This window comes from Piliocolobus tephrosceles, chromosome 9 (genome assembly GCF_002776525.5).
Source record: "Piliocolobus tephrosceles isolate RC106 chromosome 9, ASM277652v3, whole genome shotgun sequence".
NCBI classification, from domain to species: Eukaryota; Metazoa; Chordata; class Mammalia; order Primates; family Cercopithecidae; genus Piliocolobus; species Piliocolobus tephrosceles.
In genome coordinates this window covers 105,177,571-105,200,205 of record NC_045442.1, presented here as the reverse complement: position 1 = coordinate 105,200,205, position 22,635 = coordinate 105,177,571, and the positions used below count along the sequence as shown (strand labels likewise).

At 40.1% G+C, this 22,635-nt stretch overlaps 1 protein-coding gene across 1 annotated transcript in view; it reads left to right on the top strand.

Moving 5' to 3' along the window:
* Positions 1-22,635, top strand: part of MYO3A (myosin IIIA) — a 263,818-nt gene that overhangs the window by 209,727 nt on the left and 31,456 nt on the right. Inside the window, exons 27-31 of the mRNA XM_023194848.2 lie at positions 6,125-6,236; positions 8,783-8,945; positions 10,486-10,609; positions 13,726-14,617; positions 16,756-16,900. Of these exons, the coding sequence (XP_023050616.1) occupies positions 6,125-6,236; positions 8,783-8,945; positions 10,486-10,609; positions 13,726-14,617; positions 16,756-16,900 (1,436 nt within the window). The remainder of the gene's footprint in view (positions 1-6,124; positions 6,237-8,782; positions 8,946-10,485; positions 10,610-13,725; positions 14,618-16,755; positions 16,901-22,635) is intronic.

Sequence of the window (22,635 nt, the reverse complement as noted above, 5' to 3'; positions counted from 1 at the left end):
ATAAGTAAATTCTCCATCCTGCTCATCAAAGCAGATAAACCAAAAATACTAGATACAAAGGAGTTTCAAATTTCAAATTAAAATTAAAATTTGACCTTATTATCATGCACTTCATGTTTTAGAAAAAAAGATCTTTAACTTGTTTAAATAGTAATATAGATATTATGAGTGTAATATTAATATAAGTACTCTTAAATTTCAGTGATTTTTTTTTTAATGTATAAGACACCATGCTAAGCACTGTGGGAGATACTGATTTTAGAACTGACTTGATCTTCAAGAATGGACAGTCCAGTTAGAATTACCACAGCCATAGACATGGAAAGTTAACAAGCAATGTGAAGTAATAACTGCCAAGGTCCAAGAGAATGATATACACAGTGTAAAAGTTCAAGGGAAGGAAGAGCATCTCCAGGAAGGCTGATGAGAGAGGATATCAAGAAGAGGTGTTCAGCTAATGCAGAAGGATCATTTGAGGCCAGGAGTTTGAGACCAGCCTGGGTAATGTAGCAAGACCCCATCTCTAAGAAAAAAACAAAAAAAAAACAAAAAACCTTTTTTAGTCAGCTGGGTGTGGTGGCTCATGCCTGTAGTCTTAGCTACTCAGGAGTCTGAGGCAGGAGGATCAGTTGAGCCCAGGAGTTCAAGGTCATAGGAGGCTTGATCATACCACTGCACTCCAGCCTGGGTGACAGAGCAAGACCCTATCTCAAAAAAAATGAAAAATAAAAAAATAAGAAGAAGGACTCAGACTGGTACTTGAAGGTGGGTACGGCTTGTGGAGAAAACAGGAGTTTTCTTGGTGTACAGGTTGGTGTGCCAAAAGCTAGCAGGACTTGGATTGGATTGGGTTGGTAGAGTGGGCATTGCATTGGTGAAGTGACAGAAGATAGTATGAAAAAAACAGTTGGGTTAAAATTATGAAGAGAAAGCCTTGAATACCAGCCTAATCTTACAGCTTGAAAAATAACCATAGTTTTACAATATAGAACATAATGAGAATAAAACCTATTTTCTTAATGATATTGTAGTTCAAATGTCAGAAATGAGAATAAATTCTTAAATACATTTATAATTATTGTGCTGTTACAGAATAGCAAATTACTACACAATAAATAAAGAGAAGGGGATAAAACTAAGTGTATAGAGAACATGTGAATAGCTATTCTGAATATAGGAAGTTCCAGAAATAAAAGGCTAAACCTTTTCTGCATCACTAATTTGGAAGTTGTCATCCAAATTGGCATAGACTCTCAGGAAGGCAGAACAATCTTCAGAGGTTCTGTGGGGGTGTAAATAGAACTGCTAACACTCTGCATAGGATGCAGAATTCCCCAGACCCTTTGTTCTGTTGTAGATAAATTCTTCTGTTCTATAAGAAAGAAACAGTCTTAAGGAAAAATATACAACATGAATTTTGCACAAGACACTGGGTTTTACTGCAGCTATTTCAAAGGAACCCTTACACTAACAAGCCAGCCACTTAACTTGGCTCCATTTTCCCACTAAGCACCTGTACATAATGGTTTGGCTACCAGAGCTCTAATACAACCAGAACTTACTGAAGGCAGTAGTATGGTGGAGTAGATAAGTACCATGCTTTGAAGTCAGCAAAACCGGGTTTGAATCCCAACTCTGCCACTTACTCAGTCTGTGACCTTATTCAAAGTTACTTGAGTTCTATAAGCTTCAAGCTTCAATGTCCCTTAGCTGCAAATAGGGATGATAATAACAATATCTACTTTATATATGTGTTTATAAGTATTAGGAGAAATAATATATATGGATTTTATTGATAGAACCAGGTGTCATCAATACATTTTAGCTGTAATTATTTTTATTATTATTTTTGTCTCAGTCTCAAGCTCCCAAAATTACCTGTGACCGATAGTGGCCTAGGGGATGCCCTCCATAAGCTCATGTGGCTTACCTAAGTATTTATTTCCACAAGTCCCAGCAACAGTACATCATACATTCAGCAAACATTTAGTTGAGGGACCCACTGTGTTCCAGTCCTTGAACTAAAAATCTTAATTGAAAGATTAAAAGTCCAAAGATTAATGGACGAGCCCCTGACATTAAGAAACTCATAGACCCGTTATGTAAACAGGGCTTTAAAAATCTGTGTTATCATACAACGTAAAGTCAGCTGCAGGCAGCAAGGGTGAGGGTATCCTGTGTTTACTACTGTGTCTGAAGCACCTAGAAGGGTTCCTGGCAAATAAATAGTAGATGCTCAAATATTTTTCAAATTAATGAAAGAGGACTCGGTATTTTTAATGAAAGTATAAACAAGATATTCTGAGAGCATAAAGGAAGTATGGTTTAGATTGTGTTAGAAATTCTGATAAAGCAGAGAATAATAAAAGTAATACATAAAACACACCAAAAATATTTTTACTTACAACATCAATGTAAGTTTGCTTTTTAACCTTTTGTTAAAGGCTTAATTTTTTTCTTTGAGTGCACATCTATTAATCATAGTTTATTGCCTCTTTCTTACATAAACTATCTGTAATCTCTCATTTATGATTTCCAGTTAGCATTTCTTGGAGTGAAGCAAGTTATTAAAGATACTTGTGAAACAGTCACAGGACTGAATATTTCTTGATTCTTATGATTTTCCTCAATGCTTTGTAATTGCTTCATCCATGTTTAATTTCATGGTTTTTTTACAAGACTTCTTTATAAAGTCTTACCAAAGCATTTGATTCAGTTTTATAGAAACAATCCTCTGGCTTTCCTCACTTAGATTTCAATCTGATATTTATTTGAATAACATCACACCAAATACAACTGGCATAAACAGGTTTGGGAGCAAACACAGCTCATCCAGTGACAGCAAACACACACACGGGCACACTAGTGAGAACTGCCAGTCTTGAGCCTTAAGTGTGCAGCGGACCTCAGTTGGTGTGTTTCACACAAGAAAAGACAATTTCAGTTACTCCAGTTAATCTGTTAATTGAAGACACATCGAAAAGAGTTTTTAGAATATTGAAAAAGTAGGTCTTCCTTAAGGAAACTAGGAGTGGGATGAAAGGACGCGCAAGCATAGTGAGTAACACATACAAATGCATAGACGCATGAGCAAACATGGCCCTCCGGCACAATTTTAAATAACTTTCATGACTAGAGCTCGGAATGCCATGGAAAATAGCAAAGAGGAGACTGGAAAGGCAGACAGGGAAATAGGGCAGAAGGGAGCTTGCATGCTAGTCATCATATGTGGCAAACAACTTAAAGCCAATGCTTTTTGGCAGGTGTAACCTTTCCCTCTCTTACATTCCCACTGCTCCCAGGCTTGTATATTTATGGTATCTGCCTAGAGTTTGAAAGCACCTAATTTTGCCATCCCAGCTTAGAACTTGGGACATCCATAGAGACTTTTCGAGTCAGGAAAGGACATGATCAGATTTTCATTAAAAAAAAGATAATTCATACAGAGCTGTGGACAGTGGCTGGGGCAGGGCAGGGGAGGGACAGTGGAGGTAACTGGTTGGGAGGCAATTGCAAAAGTCTAGGTGAGAAGGGACAAGGTATTTAATTAAGGTAATGGCAGTAGGCATAGCGAGAAACAAATGGATTCCAGAGAGACTTTAAGCTTGTTAGATCCATAGAGTGAAGAATAGGTAAGAGTAGGCTGGCACACAGATTTCTAGCTCAAGTACCTTTTAAAAAGTGGTGATATCATTCACAGAGACAGGAAATGGCAGAGGAAGGAAAAACTGATGAATGTTGCTGAGTTTAAAGTGTCTGTGCAATAATCAGGTGGGCATGTAGGAGTAAGAAGTCATAAATAATGTGTTTACAGTTGATATCAACAGTTAGGGTTGATGGTGTAGATTTAGGAATCACCACATACAGGAATAATTGGAGCCAAGCATATAGATGAGATGCCTGTGGACAGAGCTCAGAAAAAAAATGGAACACTGTAGAACACTAGCGTTTAAGGAACAAGTCATTAAATCATTAAATATGGAGAACGCAGAGAGACTGAGAGGGAAGAGGAGAAGCAGGGCACATTAGGTGTAAGCCTTGGAGAGAGCAAGACAGAGAGAACAGCCAATAACAGCAAGTGCTGCAGAAAAAAACACTTACAATTAGAATGTAAAAGGACCTGTTAGATTTCACCACTCCTGGATCCTATATGAGTAAATAAGAGTCCTTGTTGCTATGTGATTAAATGAGATTCTCAGAGCTGGAGAGTGATGGGAAGTGAAGACAATTATTTTAAACAATCTTTCAACTTATCAGCAAAGCTAGTGGGAGAAACAGAATCATTACAGATGAGTGAGGCTTAAGGTGTTTGCGTTATAACAACAAATAAACATCCACTTTGTAAATGGACGGAGCCAGAAGAGAGAAATGAGATTGAAAATATACAGAAGAGGAGGAGAAGATGGCCTCTAGAACACAGGCAGAGGATGAAAATCTCCTTTGAAGGAGGAGGGAAAATTGATAGTGGACAAATGAATTTGTATTTGGAGAAGAAGCCTATGAATTGTGTGTCTGGTGGCTTCCAGTGATATAGTAGAGAAGCTCATCTGCTGAGAGAGGTACGGAGGGCAGGGGCAGCTAGGAGGCTTGGAGAAAGCAGGACGGAATTAAGTCACTTTTGTGAGGAAGAAGAGAGGAAAGTGGCCCCGGACACTGGTCAGGATCCAGAGCTTTCTTGGTAGCCTGGCTGAGTCAGGAATCCACACATCCACAGGGAGCCGACTGCGCAGATTTTCTCTGGCTGTGCTCTGAAGCCTGGCGTGAGGACAGAGACGTAGATGATTGGCAGGTCCAGGCATGCATGTTTGCAGAGAGTGCACGACAAACAAATGAGAGTGGGAAAGGTGCCGGGGCTACCTAAGGGTGGCTCCTGCGATGAACTGTGAGATCCTGGCTGGTTCTGGAAGGAAGTAAAGCCAGGAGTTGGACAGGTTGTGAATGCAGAGTCACTGCTACTGGGTCACCATGCGTACATGTAGTCCTGAAGTGAGCAGATTTAGTGGCTGATAGGCACTCCCTGGGGTTTTTTGCACAAACAGCAAAAGTTATGGTCGCTTCATTCTATACCATTCTAGGCCAGGATTCTTCTCCATGGAGCCTAACAGAAGCTACTTCATTGCAGATTTAATGAGGTGAAACTTAGCGAAGTTGAAATATGTTCTTTTCACAGATTTTTTTTCTCCGGACTCATTTTTAGATGAGGAAATTGATACTTGATTGTGATATGTCCAAGTTTATGCAGATAATGAGTTGAGGGTGAAAGTCTGCTCTTCATGTCACCGCGCCACCTCAGCCGTCTACATATCAGGGCCTCTCTTTTGAAATTCAAAACCTACCAAAATTTGCTGCTTTGTTGCACTGGACTTTCAGGCTAATCTTGCACCAATAAATCAAAAATAGGAGAGTATTAAAAATTCTGGAAATCTGTCTTTTTGCACAAGATTATTGACCAGTGTAAAGCGGATTTTCTTTCCTTAATTCATCCCCTTCCCCAGTAAGCGTTGTGGTTTAACCTGAGACCTGCTTTCCGTTCTTTCCTGCCCTAGCCCTTCCTCTTTCCTCCCCTTGATTATGGACAGGTTAAACCAATAGAGAAAAACTCTAGCAGGAGACATAGTGTTCCTCAAGGAAAAACAATGATGGAAGGCATGTATACAGTGATGGGAAGTTTCACTGGAACTAAGTTCCATCACCCAATTTGAAGATCAGCTTCCAGAGTTTTATTAACACTGGAATGTGAAAAAAAATTCCTTCTGCTTCCTGCCACTGCAGCCCTGCACTTTTTAGTGTCCAGAGAAATGTAGCGAAAAAACAAAAACGAAACTGCTAAATTTTTTTGAGTGATGGAGTTCTTGTCGGGGGAGTACAGGAGTACAGTGTTAAGTTTTGAAAGGGGATCACAAAGGTGAAAACACAATGCTCAGATTTATACAGACCGGACTGGGTTTGCATCAGTTTGGAATTTGGTCTACTCCAAAGTCGTTCTGAGGATGCCTAAAGGATTTCCCTGCATCAGGTCGGGGCATCTGTTCCTCAGCCCCTGCACTAAGTTGTTGGGGAACCACCAGGCTACAGAGATGTTGGCACTTTATGCAATACTAACCAGCCTTTTTTCCATTCCAAGGTACCACGTTCTCTGCTACAAGTCGAGCGAGCAGCCCCCCATGAGCCCTGACACCTGTGCCACCATTTTGGAAAAAGCTGGTCTCGATAACTGGGCTCTTGGAAAAACAAAAGTAATGTTTTCATGTAATTTTGAGGAAAACAAATAATTATGCTGGATTCACTGAGAATTATAACATTTTACAATGTTTGAAAGTGTGGTTTTTTATGTTATAGGATCTGTAGCTTACAATAGAGGAAGTAAATTTATAAACTCATAAAGATTTTCTTTTTCATCAACATTAAAGGCATTTGCTCTTCATAAAGATTTATTTTAAGAAATACAAAAGGCTGGGCAAGGTAGCTCACACCTGTAATCCCAATACTTTGGAAGGCTGAGGTGGGAGAATGGCTTGAGCCCAGGAGTTCCAGGCTGCAGTGAGCTATGATGGCACCACTGCGCTCCAGCCTATGCAACTTAAGACCCTGACTCTAAAGAAAAGTTTACATTGAAATTTTAAGAAAGAAATGCCAGAAAAATTTATCTTAAAGATTTATCAGAAAAGGATAAACCATAATGACTGTACTTTATTTCAGATGGTATTGAAAACAGACATATATATTCTCTAGTTTATCACTACTAAATATAGTTAAAAAGCTGTAGAGAATCATAATGATCCAAATAAGATTCATGTTTTCCTTTTTTTCCTAATTCTCAGAACTGTTTCTATCATAAACTTGAAATTTTTCTGGAGTAAAATATTCACCACTATTACTAGACTCACTATATGTATTGGACATTGATGTGTTTATATATTAGCTTTTAGAAACTGTGAGATCTAAGCTTATTTAATCCCTTAGAGAATAAAGTAAAAAACATAACCAATCTTGAATATGGAAGAAAGACATTTGCTGTTTGGAGAAAGGATATATTGGTCTTCTCAGGTATTCTCATAGCATTACGAGACAGGGATCAGGTAATAAACAGGTTTCCATTGTGCACTGAATGTATCTTAAGGGGGTATGAAATGTGTCATGAAAAGAGCCAAGCTAAAGCTAAGAGATACTCATAGATTGACCACTCAAGAATACCTACTACCAGCCACACCACAGAAGTAAACCAAAACAAACTTCCACATTTGCAAAGAAATTTATAATACTTGTGTCTTGGGTATAGGAGATGTGGGAGATAATTTTAATAATGTTCGGATGAGAAATTAGCCCTGTAACAATTTAAGAGATTTAAAAAAAAAAAAAAAAAAAAACTACTTTAAACTGAGTGTCCTATGTATTCAGTAATTCATATTTACTTTAGTGTTTAGTAGGGGGATATTTTGGGCATTAAAAATGGGTATTTTATTCACACTTTTTTCTCTTAGATGATAAATTTCAAAAAGATGAATTTTATCAAGCTAAAATCTCATGATTTATGGTCTGAAATACATGCCTATCTTCAAATGGAGTTTTAACTTGTAAAACAGCCTTTTGCAGTTATAGTTCCGCATGATATTTAAGTAGCATTTTAAAGCTATTTGTATTTTTCCACTTCACCTTTTCCAACTCATTAACATGGATAGAAAGTATTAATATAGGAACATTTCTAATGTCATGCAAAAAGGAATGATGACCTTTTTAAACAGATTGAATTTTAAATGAATTGTCAACAGCAGAATGGACTAAATGTATTAACATCTAGAGTCCTGTAGAAATTAAAACTGAATTAAATCAAACCTGTAACACAAATGTGTTTGCCCATGGTGCCAAGCTTTTGAGTAATGGAACGCTGAGAGAATTCTACAGTCAGGGTTATCAGGTCTCATGACTCAGCCATAAAATTTGAATTTAAGTGACTTTCTTGACGGATTCAATAAACTCTTTGAGATGACTTTTATTAGGAAATTTAACCATTAAAAGGAAAACAAAACAAAACAAACACAAGCTTTTCAATATCTTGGAGGAGGGGAGAACGAAACTGAGAAATGTTAGATGCGAACACGCCAAGCCTTCAGGCTCCTCCCTTGCTCCAATTGATGTTGATTTTAGAATAATCAAAAGTCAGCCCTCCTTTCTCCATGGCAGCCTTTGGGTCCAGTGAGAACATTGTTAATTAAATCTGCCTGGGGCCCTCTCTCTGCCGTATTCTCTTCACTGACAACACTACCAGCCCCAAAGGACAGCGACCCTGCCTTGTTCATCTCTGTATCCCCAACAGATACGTACCTGTAACAAGTCTCAATAAACATTAGATGAATGAACTAATGGAACTATAATTCTGTCCTCTACTTTATAATTAGATTTATTAAGATTTTTTAATTTGGGAAATATAGTTGCCTTTGAAAAATAAAAAGCATACAACTTAGCTCAGCCCAGAATATACAATGCTAGAAACTTTGCTAAAAGAGCTCAACATCCTCCACTCTTACTGTCTCATCCAACAAAACCTAGTTACCTGTTGTAAATAAACAGTATGGTTGTCACCTTCTGCATTTCTTCTCAAAGAAATGTTTTCTTCAAGCCTAAAAATCTGTACTGTCATAATGACATCTAGGGCAAAGAAGCAAAAGACGGTGATTTCGAAAATCTCAAGCAATTTAGAATGTGTTCTGTTCTTCAAAGCATAGCACACAACTGCTTCACATCTGTGTGCCATGGTTCTTTGTATTCTATTTTAATTTTTCAGGTGTTCCTTAAATATTATCACGTGGAACAGTTAAATCTAATGCGAAAGGAAGCTATTGACAAGCTTATTTTGATTCAAGCTTGTGTCAGAGCATTCTTGTGTTCAAGAAGATACCAAAAAATACAGGAGAAAAGGAAGGAAAGCGCTATAATAATACAGTCAGGTAATCTCTTTGACATATTTAGATATGGTCATAAAATCAAATCTTATAATACTTATTACAGGCAAACCTCCAATTCTTATGTAGCTTTTGTGTTTAATTCCAGACTCTGTTGCCTTGATACTTTTGCTATATTAAATCTAAGTCAGATTGTTTTAGTGATTGACACTTTTAATATTTGGATAAATGCTTTGTCTTAAATAATTTAATTTTTAACTTTTCTGTCAAGAATTAATGAAATACAACTGACCTATTGTGGAAGATATAGCAAATGATTAATTATAGATCTCAAGAATCATATTATTATAGCTCATTGGACAATAAGATTCCTTTCTATTTTATTCCAAAGGTTACACTTGCCATAATTTTTGACAACTTAAATCTTATTTTGTTAAAGAGCATCCATTTATTTCTATTAACTGTAGGGAAATAATATTTATAACCATACTTTATTTCACAAACATTTATTAAGCTGTATTAATAGACTTTGGATTTTGCTTTCTACTTTTCCATAAGAAACGAAATTTAGATAGAGCTTGTCACAGCTTAGTATGCTCTCTTTCAAAATGTTTTCACTGGACACTTAGAGAAAAAAATGTATTGTGCTTTTTAACGTGATATACACATACACTACAAGCACTGTGTTCTGATATTTTTAATTCTAGTCTATTCCATTTCATTTTTAGATGCTAGATTTGGCCTACTACATCAATTTTATGATCCACTAATGGTTTGCAGCCTGCATTCTGAAGAACACTAATATCGTGGGCAGAGGAGTTGACTGACATTCAAGAGATTAACATTCCAGTCCCCGTTCTGTCAATCAGCAATGAGTCATCATCATCTCTTTTTGTATTTTAAGCCCTTAACTTCTCACTGAGAAATCAAAATGCAAACCCAGTAATTTGGGCTTTAATCCTTTATCTGCAATTTCAAAATTTATAAAGCTCTGACAAAAAGGTTCTTCATAGTGCTTTTGGCAGTGAAACATAGCAATGTGATAATGAGGTTATTTACAGTGCTTTTGCTCACCCAACTTAGTAAGAATATTCTGTTTTACTGAAGAAATAGTCATTGATTATTGGGTGCTGCCCTGATATAGGGAATGTTACAGAATATATATTTGCTCTGTATTAACTTTCTAAAACTTAAACAAAAATTAATCTGAATTCTCAAATATATCATCTGGTAATCTGAAATATATCTGGCCAAAATATATGAAACACATAACAAAAAAGGAAAATGATTATTACCAAATATTAAGCAAATGAGCACACTTTGTCATCAACTTTACTTGTCTCTATTATTTTGGTTTCATTTTAGTACTCTTCTTAGTATGAAAGTTACTTTAGTTATTATTGCTGTAGCTTGCTATGTAGAAGAATCTTGTTAATGAATCACATTAAGTGAACCTGTTCTATTTGGCATTTTAATTTTATTTTTCTCTTTGACATCAATGGTCAAAACCACTGTTTCTACTCACTAAAGTAATTTTCTTTTATTTCCTTATGATTAACACTACTATGGGCTTTATATGTTTCAGCTGCAAGAGGACACCTTGTCAGGAAACAAAGAAAAGAAATTGTTAACGTGAAAAACACAGCAGTAACAACCATTCAGACTTCTGATCAGGAATTCGACTACCAGAAAAACTTTGAAAATACAAGGTATAATGATGTTCATTCTTAAACCATTGTAACATACAGATTTTTCAGATCTGTAAGGTCATAGAATAATGTTCACAGCCTTTCTTATACTAGCCAGCTTCCTGATACTGACACATCAAATGTCAGTGAACACCCAGAGGCTACTTTTGTATTCTCTATCCTATTTTGGAGTTATTTCTCAAGATTTTTCTTCATTGGCTTCTACCAGATTGCTTTCTATAATTCTACTTCTAATTCGGAGGGTTTTTGCTAATATGTCCTCCAAACCCCACATTTCAATCCTCATCCATATCTAAATGTGTCCCTGGGCTCTCTCATTCATTCCAGTGGCTTTAAGAGCCAGTATGCCATTGGCCCCTACATCATAATCACCAGCTTCCTTTCTTCTTCTGAGCCCTCATGTCTATACTTCCAAGTGCATGTTAGCAAACCACTTACTCACTTATTCAGTAGGCTTTATACTGGGCAGTGGGAACACATAGATACGTGAAGCAAAATCCTTATCCTCAAATGTCTCACAGTATTATGGGGAAAAAATGACAGACAAACACATCCCTCTTGTAAAATGTGTTAACTCAGCTATAAAAATAGGCAAAGGGTACACTGGGGGCAAGGAGGAGGGAACCCTGCCTTGGTTGGTAGTGGTTAGGGAAAGGGAAGAATATCTACATTTTGCCCAAGAGGTGAAACTTGAATTGATCAAACTGAGTACATGGTCATCCAGGGAGATAAAGATCATTCCAGCCCCAATGCTAGTCTCCTTGTTTTTAACATCAAAACTGGCCATAGAAAGGGTGAAGGAATGAAACAGAAGAAGAGGTGGCTTCCTGGCTTCCTTCTTTCCCCACACACCCACATCTAATGTTCTCTTCACCCACTGCTATTCTTCTCTTCTGCCAATAGTGGTCTCATAAATGATCTCATAGAAGACTTCTCTGCCACCTCTTCCCCTCACCTTCACCCACACACTCCATGAATCCCTCAGGCCAACCTCATTTCCTTATTTGGAAAACAGGAATGTTCATCTGAAGTTTGGAGACATTGGGTGTTTTAAGTTTTTGTGTATTCTGAGACCTACATACATGCTCTTTGTCTTTGCTTGTGAGGATCCAAATGATTTGTTTCTCTTTGTTACTGGCTATAAAACAGTTCAGCAAACTTCCAAACATCACAGGCCTGCCTCAGGAGCAGAAGGCTGGATGATACCTGTGACTCTTGTACATCAGTCTGGAGGTTGAGAGAAATGTAAACTGGCTGCAAATGGAAGAAAGATGGACTAATTGTACTACTTCTAGAAATTACTGCTTGTAGATATCACATCTAATAAGGAAGTGTGATGTTCAATTACATACCCATTTGCTACCACCTTTCTTCTGAGGATACCAGGAATTAGCTTTCAATGTAGCAGATACTTATTAAGCATCTACTGCATACAAGATCTACTTCAGGGTACATGAGTGTGAGTAAGAAGCTATGGTCTCTGCGGTCTGGGATGGAGAATTTGACATTTATTGGGCTCTCATAGGAGGTGGATCACAAAGTCAGACATAAAAGCAGTACAGGCAGAAAGTCAAGGGAAGCTTTTAGAGAGGAAGGTTAGGGAAGGGAGAGGCAGGTGGGCCTGACCACTGCCAGAGATCTGCGGGCCTGGACTCCCTCCCTCTGCCACTTCTGACTTTCCTATTCCCTCAGCTACCAGAAGCCCTTGTTTTCACTTAACCCTTCCCTGTCAGAGCCCCTGACCTGTGACCTAGAATACCACAGCAGGGAGCTGGAGAAAGGCCCAGGCCGGCAGGGCTCTCCGGCAGATGTCAGAAGAGATCGACAGTCCTCCTCATGCTGGAGCTCTGAAGGGCTGATCCTCAGAAGTACCCATCATTGCACATGGTCCTCAGCCAGCCGCAGCACAGGGTGGAGTCGCCTGAGCCTAGACGTATAACTGATGTGGGAATTTCAGCAGTGTGTACAAGTCTTCACCAGTGAAATGCATTTAAAGGATCAAAACTAACTTATAAATTGATTTTTTGGAAGGCAGTCAGTTAGAGACTGCACGCGTATCTTCTCTCATCAGTTGTATTTTGAATAAATGTAAGCATTCTCAGAGAGGTCAGTATTATGGAGGAATTCAAAATACTAGCGTAGCGATTCATCAAAATCATGGGCATCTCTGGTGCCCTACCTAGTTTTTTGACTGATCCTAGCAGGATTCTGTTATGCCTCCTGTATTAGCCTAGGGATACCATAGTAATTCTAGTCCTAGGAAGTGGCCAGTAGAATTAGAAAAATGGAATCCCGGTAGCTTTTTCCAGATTTGACTCAAAGAACAGTCTGACTTCACAAACAGATCACAAAAGACCTAGACTCTCACATGGGTTTCTGGGCTGAGATGAAAAGTTTGGTGCAAAAGCCCTCCAAGTAGCAATGAGAAGTGTTAGCATATCAAGGTGTCATTGTACAACATTTTTATTCCATCTTAACCTTTTTCTTGGCAGTATTGCTCTTGGCTAGAAAAAAAAAAAAAAAAGTACAGAGAAGACCTTATCTTCAAGTGAAGGGAAATCATTTTGGAAGGATATTAGCAAAGTAGCAACTGTGAAATTTTGGTCACCGTATTACATGATCATGAACCGTAGTGAGGACATTGCTTTTCCTTTAATTTTATAAGGTATTTCCTCTGATCAGTAAACTGAGTGCTTATTAAAGTACAGTATGTCAGTCAAGTGAACATACCCTGCTTACTGGTATCAAACTTAGGTATATTTTTCACAGCATCTCACTACTAAAGTACTTTGTTTTGAAAAGGATATATTTTGAAAATTCTAATGAGATTAGAATTTTGATATCTCTTTAAATGAAAAGATGGTTATTCATATGCTAGGATATTTCTCACTCTGAGTTGAATCTGGTTTTCTCATTATTTGAGTAGTTATCACAGTTGTCACCAGAGAGAACATTCTGGAAAGCACTTGATTAATGTGACTTGAGACATTTTAATTTTGAGCTTTCTTTGTTCCTTTTGCCTTTCTCCCACCAGTATCTAGCATATAGCTATTGCCAAAAGAAGTAATAAGCCCCAGTTTAGTACTGTATATTCAAAGATAATATATTTTACACAGGGAATCTTTCATGAAGAAACAAGCAGAAAATGCAATCTCTGCTAATGAAAGATTCATTTCAGCTCCAAATAATAAAGGAAGTGTATCTGTAGTGAAGACTTCCACTTTCAAACCTGAAGAGGAAACCACCAATGCTGTGGAGAGTAACAACAGAGGGTATCAGACTCTAAAAAAAATGAATAATGTGTATGAAGAAGAGGTTAAGCAAGAATTCTACCTTGTAGGGCCAGAAGTAAGCCCCAAACAGAAGTCTATCAAAGACCTGGAAGAGAACAGCAAGCTAACAAAAGTAGAGAAAGAGGAAGCTATGATCCAGAGTTACTGTCAGAGGTACACAGAGGAGAGGAATTGTGAAGAGTCAAAAGCAGCATATCTAGAAAGGAAGGCCATATCGGAAAGGCCAAGCTACCCAGTGCCTTGGTTAGCTGAAAATGAGACTTCCTTTAAAAAAATGTTGGAACCTACACTTAGCCAAAGGTCAATTTATCAAAATGCAAATAGCACAGAAAAAGAAAAGAAGACATCTGTAGTTACCCAGAGTGCACCGATATGCAGCCAGGAGGGAGGCAGAAGCCATCTGAGGCATGAGGCAGTCAAAGAGAGGCAAGCTGAACCGGTGACACAGGCCCAGGAGGAAGATAAAGCAGCGGTATTCATTCAGAGCAAATACCGGGGTTACAAGAGAAGGCAGCAGTTGAGGAAGGACAAGATGTCATCTTTTAAGCATCAGAGGATTGTCACAACACCAACAGAAGTAGCAAGAAACACTCATAATTTGTATTCCTATCCCACAAAACATGAGGAAACCAATAATATCAAGATGAAGGATAACAAAGACTCAAAAGCAACTTCAGAAAGAGAAGCATGGGATTTGGCAATTTTTTCAAAACAGGTATGTGAATAAATGAATTTATTTACTAATAAAAGTCCCTGGGAACTATAAAATAACTGAATTAAACACATAATTAATAACTGGTAAATTGTTTCATCTGTGTTGATGGGCCCGCAAACATTTTTAATAAAATGTCTCAAGGATTGTGCTATTCAAATAGCCAGGAGCTTTTAACCCAATTTACTATGGTAACGTTAGTATAAAATATGATAGAAACCTCATGTAGTCGTGATACTAGACATTGGTTTATACAGCTTACTAAAATGCTGAGGCTCGACACTGAAAAGTTTGATGTATCTGTGAGATCTTTAATTACAGCTAAAAAAAAAAAAAGGCGTTTTAAGTTTTCTAAATCCTCCAAAGTTTATGCTTTCTCCCTTTCACAAATTTGAGAAGACATAATTAGGTATCAGATTTTGATAGGTAGCCACACCAAAGCATATACAGTGAAGATGAAAGTCTGCACGTCACATCGTGACAGTGAACCAACAGTCATGGAAAATACGGAATCACAAAGAAAAACCGCAGAGAAAAGTTCCCTCCTGGAGAATATCTCACGCCAGTCGTAGGTGTGTTTCAGCTATTTCTAGAGAGGAGCATAGGAAGCAACAGGTTTTAGGGCTTCTCATGGGTATACATGCAATTTATCTCTGATACATACAATTTATCTCTGATATATAACAATTTGTCTCTGATAAATTGGTGCTATGGAAAGATTGCAAGAACCAACTTCTGTAAATACCAATTCCAGTTCCTCCTTTCTCTTTCTAGGCATTTGACCTTCATAAAAATCACTTTATGTGTTAGCACTGTTATTTTCTCCTGTGTAAAATGAAGAGTTTTAACTAGATGATCTCTAAAATACATGAATTTCCAGGGTAATCAATGGTATATGAAGTAATAAAAGAAATATCATAATGGGTTAGTTCCAAGAAGGACTGTCTAATATTCCTGAGTCCCCCAACTTCCCTTTTTGTATCTGACAGTGGCTGAGCCTATGAGAAACACGATAATTGCACTTGGACCCTTCCTTAGTGTGAGAGGTGTGACCCAGACATCTCCAACTTCTAGTTGTCAGTGGAGATCTGCCTTTTTTTAATTTACCCATCCCCTTCCTACTCTTGTTAAGCATATGGAAATAGTTTAACAAACATACAGTTCTCACTCCAAACACCAAATCAGGGATTAGAGCTCAGACCTGCTATGTCATGGAGACATGAGATGTAGAATTACCAAGACATCTACTTGGAGCTGGCCAGTAACGCCATGGGAGTAAATTCACCGGTCCATGGAACAAATCTAGAGGCTGTCCCAGCGGGAGCCTCACACTCAACCCAGCAGGACAGCCGTGTTATCAGAGCCAGGATGCAGACAGAACAGAGGTCGGGGGCAGAATGGAAAGAGAAACCAGAATAGAGCAGCCCTGAAATCAGGCTAAAAACACTGGAAAGAAAAGGAAGGAGGTTTACACAATCAAAGGCAGCAGAGGGGTCCTCAGGACAGAAGCAGAAAGGCAAACACAGCAGAGTGGCAACGCTGGAAGCCAGATCTCAGAAACCTGGGAAGGAGTTGATCAGAACAGAATTCTGCATGTAGCGTGACATGCTTGGCAGTTTTTAAAGAAAAATGTGAGCTGGGTACGGTGACTCACGTCTGTAATCCCAGCACTTTCGGAGGCCGAGGTGGGCGGATCACGAAGTCAGGAGATCGAGACCATCCTAGCTAATACAGTGAAACCCCGTCTCCACTAAAAATACAAAAAATTAGCCAGGAGTGGTGGCTGGCGCCTGTAATCCCAGCTACTCAGGAGGCTGAGGCAGGAGAATGGCGTGAACCTGGGAGGCGGATCTTGCAGTGAGCCAAGATTGCGCCACTGCACTCCAGCCTAGAGGACAGAGCTAGACTCAGTCTAAAAAACAAAAAAAGGAAAAATGTGAGAGGGCAGGTATTCAGAGCACAAGGCGGGAAGGTTGTCAGGTGAGGACTTTATCAGACCTGGTGCAAGGGACAGGGTGGGCCCTGGAGAGGAACACGAGATTCCCCAAAAGTGCTGGTAAGGCATTTCCCAGCCCCCAGTGCCTGTAGAACTCTCTGTATTCTTTTCCTTGATTTAACCTGACACATGATCTTCTTTTTAGATATCAAAGTTTTCTGAAGAATATTTCATTCTGCAGAAAAAATTGAATGAAATGATTTTGTCACAGCAACTGAAGCCACTTTATCTGGGTGTCTCACACCATAAGCCAATTAATAGAGGAGTTTCTTCTCAGCAGTGCCTCTCAGGTAAAAATCAGTAGAGTTAGAACGTCCTGAAGGGGAAGGAAATGCCAGATACTTTGTTTATTAGTTTCCCACCGTCATTCTACGGCAGATTTGAGGAGCCTGTGTTCTGTCTTGGGAGAACCTTTATTTCATTTCTTACATGGAAATACACTTTTTTTTTAGGATGTTCTACCCACTTTCTACCTTCTCTGACTTCATTCCCCTCCATTTTTTATGTTTTTCTTTTTTCATTTTAACTAGAACTTGGCATATGACACCAGAAGGGAATAAAAAAGGGTGGTATAGAAAGGGGGCCCGGCAGGAGGCAAATTTGATAGGAGAGAGCAAAAATAGAAATAGGAAGATTTCTTTTTCCTTTGTCAACAACTGCAGCCTTGAGTATAGCATGTGGAAGGTGTAAAATCCCATTATACAAGAAATATTGTTATTGAACTCTTTTCTAGTCAACGTATTATACTAAACTGGTGAGGAATTCAATCTCAATAATTTTCAGATCTCCCTCTCCCCAGAGCTGTGCGAAGGTTTTATGGCCTTGCACACCACCAAAAGATCAGGCACAGCCTGTAGTCTCTGAACATTTGTCCGTGAAGTTACTGTTGGGACACTCATGGCTCCAGCTGGCCTCCACGAGCCGCTGAAGTTGGGAGGTCTGGCTGCTCCCACACCCTGCAGGTGGCACCTCGACTGTGGGAGTCTGGAGCCTCATATTGTCCATGCCCACTCCAGGCAGCCATTCTCTGCAGTCTTAGCACCTTCCCCAGGAGCTGTCACTGTAAAGTTCAGGAGTCCTACAACTTTGAACCCTGCTGACCTCTGCCCAGAAGAATCTGCATTTATTTCCCCTTGCTTTCTTGGAGACCCTCCGCAATCTCGCTGCCCCACTCAGGGATCCCTGACATCATCTCTGCAATAAGTTTGGCTCTTACCAAAGACAGGAAGAGCCACTGACCTCATGCAACTTCTAATTTCTTCCCTGAAAAAATCTCTAAGGCAGAAATATGCTAAGATGCACTTGGCTATTTGCCTGATATGAGAGGAAGGAGAAATACCTTAATGTTTTCATCAATTATTCTGCCACATCGTTTTCACGTCAAGAATTGCGGTGAAACTGACCACAAATGGCTCTTTGGTGCCCTTCATTCCTGCTACTCTCCTGCTCTCTGGCCCTGTCTGAGAACCTTCTACTGTGGAGAAGAGAAACTAGCAAATCAGAGCCCAGAGGCCCATTCATTTGGCTGCTGCAATGGCCTGTGCCCAGGGGGCATGCTGGCAGGGTAGGAGCTGAGGGAAGGCCTGGGCTTCTGGTTCCCTCATGGTCACAGAAGTGACAGCACTGGTGAGTGTGGAGCAGAGAGGAACAGGTGGTGTGGAGAAGCAAGGAAGCCAGGCAGCTCACCCCAGGCCACTGCTGTAAAGGAGAGGTACAAATGGGAGGCAGTGTCCTGGGAGGAAGTAGAGGTCGCAACCAAGATTTTCACTTTTGAACATCTCAGGGACTTTAAACAAGCATGAAAAGCAGCAGAATTTTATGAGAAAGTCAAATTAGTTCACCTTATTCTTTTTTGTTTGTTTGTTTGTTTTCGTTGAGACAGAGCCTCGCTCTGTCGTCCAGGCTGGAGTGCAGTGGCGCAATCTCATCTCACTGCAACCTCCGCCTCCTGGAGTCAAGCGATTCTCCTGCCTTAACATCCTGAGTAGCTGGGAATACAGGAACAGGCCACCACGCCTGGCTAATTTTTCTGTATTTTTAGTAGAGATGAGGTTTCGCCATGTTAGGCAGGCTGGTCTCAAACTCTGACCTCAGGTGATCCGCCCGCCTCTGCCTCCCAAAATACTGGGATTACAGGCGTGAGTCACCGCGCCTGGCCGAGTTCACCTTATTCTTGAATCTTTCATTTTTTTTGTGGACTTAAGAAGAATATTAGAAATCAATTCTTAGCTTACATGGAGAGGATTGTAGCTCAGAAATATTTCTTTAGCCCTTCGGGTTTAGAGGGAGAATCTCTTTTTGTTATCTGCACATATGCAGAAGTTTCATATTATACTACACTTGTTTAAGGCTAAATTGGCAAACATCTGAATTGTCCCATGTCCTAGAGAGTAGCAGAGAAAGTGCCTGAGAGAGGGCCTGATGTGGTCTAATGACCCAGGGGTATCTGTGTGGATCTGACAACCCAGAACCCAAGAGTAAGGGGGACAGTGGGAGATGCAGTTCAGCTACCAGAGACCAGACAGGGCAAGTTATTCAGCAGATGCCAGTGACCAGCTAAGAGTGGCTGCAGAACAGATGGCCCCTCCCCACTAGTGCCATGAAGCTGCCAAAGTGCCCTACGCCAATCCCCGACTTACATGTGGCAGGACAGAGAGGAAAAGGGAAGGCTGAATGTAAGCCGTCAATGCTCTTAGTGTCTATTTAGTCATTTTAGGTTTCTGACCCCAATCTAAAGTGACTAAATCTACTCAGAAGACATTAAGAATTTAGAATTTAGCTAGAATTTGTTAAAAATAATTTAATGCTAGAAAGTAGAAATGAGCACCATGATAAAGTTTTAAGTGTGTTAATTTTTTTGTATATCTGAATTGTACATTGTAAAAAATGTTTTAAAAATCTGATTGCACTGTAGGAATTGAACTTGAGAGCCATGAAGAGAAAAGGGGAAGGCCAGCGAGAGATGATGGTAGCTAGGATGAGGTAGTGGCCAAGAAGGCAGTTTAAAGCAATGGTTAGTTTGTAGATTACAAAGGATTTGGTAATTGGTTGCACAGGAAAAGGGGCATGCCGGAGTCTCTAACATGATCAGCTAGTATCATGGTGGATGGTGGTATGTCATTACCTGAGATGGGAAAGATTAATAACGAGCAGGAGTATGCATTCAATTTGGGCTGTGTTAAGTATGGGAAGCCTTTGATGAATTGGGACCACCTCTCAGTAGGCAGTTGGACACATATGGGGTAACTGAAGCCATGGAGGAGAAGGGAAACTCCAGGAAATTTACCTACACTGAGAAGAGAAGACAGCCTAGTGGAAGAGTCTGGACATGTGCAGGTCAGGTAGAGAAGAATCAGGAAAGAGGAGCGACCAGAGATGGGGAGGGCAGCCAGGGAGCCTAGACCCTCCGAAACCAAGGGAAGAGGGTCTTAGAGGATCGTGTGCGAAGGATTCAGACAGAACAAGTCAGAAGGGAACCATAAAACATTCATTAAATTTCCTATTCATTAACAATTACTTACTGAATTCTTCAAATCTTATTTAAATATTAGAATGGAGACAGACGGAAAGGGTGAATGTAGTACTGGGGTACTTTGGGAGCAGATTCATCCCAGTGTTTGTGGATATAATCTGTGTTCACATACTTTAACAATTTTTGTTTTCTTAAAAAAAAATCCTTGAATAGCTTATAAAAGTTAATTGTAGGCTGGGCGCAGTGGCTCAAGCCTGTGATCCCAGCACTTTGGGAGGCCGAGACGGGCGGATCACGAGGTCAGGAGATCGAGACCATCCTGGCTAACACAGTGAAACCCCATCTCTACTAAAAAATACAAAAAAATAGCCGGGCGAGGTGGCAGGCGCCTGTAGTCCCAGCTACTCGGGAAGCTGAGGCAGGAGAATGGCATAAACCCGGGAGGCGGAGCTTACAGTGAGCCGAGATCCGGCCACTGCACTCCAGCCTGGGCGACAGAGCGAGACTCCGTCTCAAAACAAAACAAAACAAAACAAAACAAAACAAAAAAAACAGTTCATTGTAAAATATAGTTCAAAGAACTAAAACAGACAATTGGGCCAGATATTGCTTAGCTAATATTTAATCTCTGTGACAGAACCAGTTTCTTTCCACATCCCAAAGATGTGCACGTTAGGTGAACTGGTGTGTCTACATGGTCCCAGTGACAGAATGTGTGTGTGTCTGAGTGTGCCCTGCAATGGAATGGCATCTTGTCCAGCCTTGCACCCTGAATTTCCAGTAGAGGCTCCAGCCATCCATGACTCTGAACTGGAACAATTGGGTAAAATTTTTTCTTACTTGTTTTTCTTAATCTTTCTTTCTTTCTATTTTTTTTTTTTTTTTCCTGAGACAGAATCTTGCTTTGTCTCCCAGGCTGGAACGCAATGGCGTGATCTCGGCTCACCACAACCTCCACAACCTCCGCCTCCCGGATTCAAGCAATTCTCCTGCCTCAGCCTCTTGAGTAGCTGGGATTACAGGCATGTACCACCATGCCCAGCTAATTTTTGTATTTTTAGTAGAGACGGGGTTTCATCATGTTGGCGAGGCTGGTCTCAAACTTCCGACCTCTGGTGGCTCATGCCTGGAATCCCAGCACATTGGGAGGCTGAGGCAGGTGGATCACCTGAGGTTAGGAATTCAAGACCAGCCTGGCCAATATGGTGAAACCCCATCGCTACTAAAAATACAAAAATTAGCTGGGCATGGTGGCAGGTGCCTGTAATCCCAGCTACTTGGGAAGCTGAGGCAAGTAGAATTACTTGAACCCGGGAGGTGGAAGTTGCAGTGAGCCAAAATCGTGCCACTGCACTCCAGCCTGGGTGACAGAGCGAGACTGTCTCAAAAAAAAAAAAAAAAGAACAACAACAACAACAATAACAAGGGCCAACTTTACCCAGGTGTGGGATTTCCTAACATCTAAATCTGATTTTCCTGAAGAAAATATACATAAAATGATTATTCATCTGTTTTCAAAAGGGAACTCAGTCTGAAGAGAGTAGGAATTATATTGACTGAACATTTCAACTTTAATACAGCTAATAACTCTGCTCACCCTCTGCTGTAAATGATTTTTTTTTTTTTTTTTTTTTTTTTGAGACAGAGTCTCGCTCTGTCACCCAGGCTGCAGTGCAGTGGCACAGTCTTGGCTGACTGCAAGCTCCGCCTCCCAGGTTCTCACCATTCTCCTGCCTCAGCCTCCTGAGTAGCTGGGGCTCCAGGCACCTGCCACCACACCGGGTTAATTTTTTGTATTTTTAGTAGAGACGGGGTTTCACCATGTTAGCCAGGATGATCTCGATCTCCTGACCTTGTGATCCACCCGCTTTGGCCTCCCAAAGTGCTGGGATTACCGGCATGAGCCACCATGCCCAGTCTAAATTTTTTTTTTTTTTTTTTTAAGACAGAGTTTCACTCTTGTTGCCCAGGCTGGAGTGCAGTGGCGCGATCTCAGCTTGCTGCAACCTCCGCCTCCGGGGTTCAAATGATTCTCCTGCCTCAGCCTTCCCAGCAGCTGGGATTACAGGCGACCACCACCATGCCCAGCTAATTTTTGTATTTTTTTTTAGTAGAGACTGGGTTTTACCATGTTGGCCAGGCTGATCTCAAACTCCTGACCTCAAGTGATCTGCCCACCTTTGCTTCCCAAAGTGCTGGGATTACAGGTGTGAGCCACTGCACTTGACCTAATTTTTCTTAAATGTATGCATAGTTCACATTTATTTCAGTGTTGGTCTCCATTGAGAAGCTTGGTAATGTTTTTGTGACCAGAAATATACCATAAGAAGTTAACTCTTGTTTATATCAGTCTATGGTAAAATTGGTCATTTCGCTTAAAGTTGCAGTTTCTAAGAATCCATCGACATTGTCAAGTGAGGACTTACTGTATGATGATGTGGCTGTTCAAAGAATTACCGCCAACAAAGATTCCAAGAACTCATAGTGTTTTATGCAAACACATTCAAACATTCATGGAACAGATAAATCTCACTGTATGTGATTCGTTTGAGA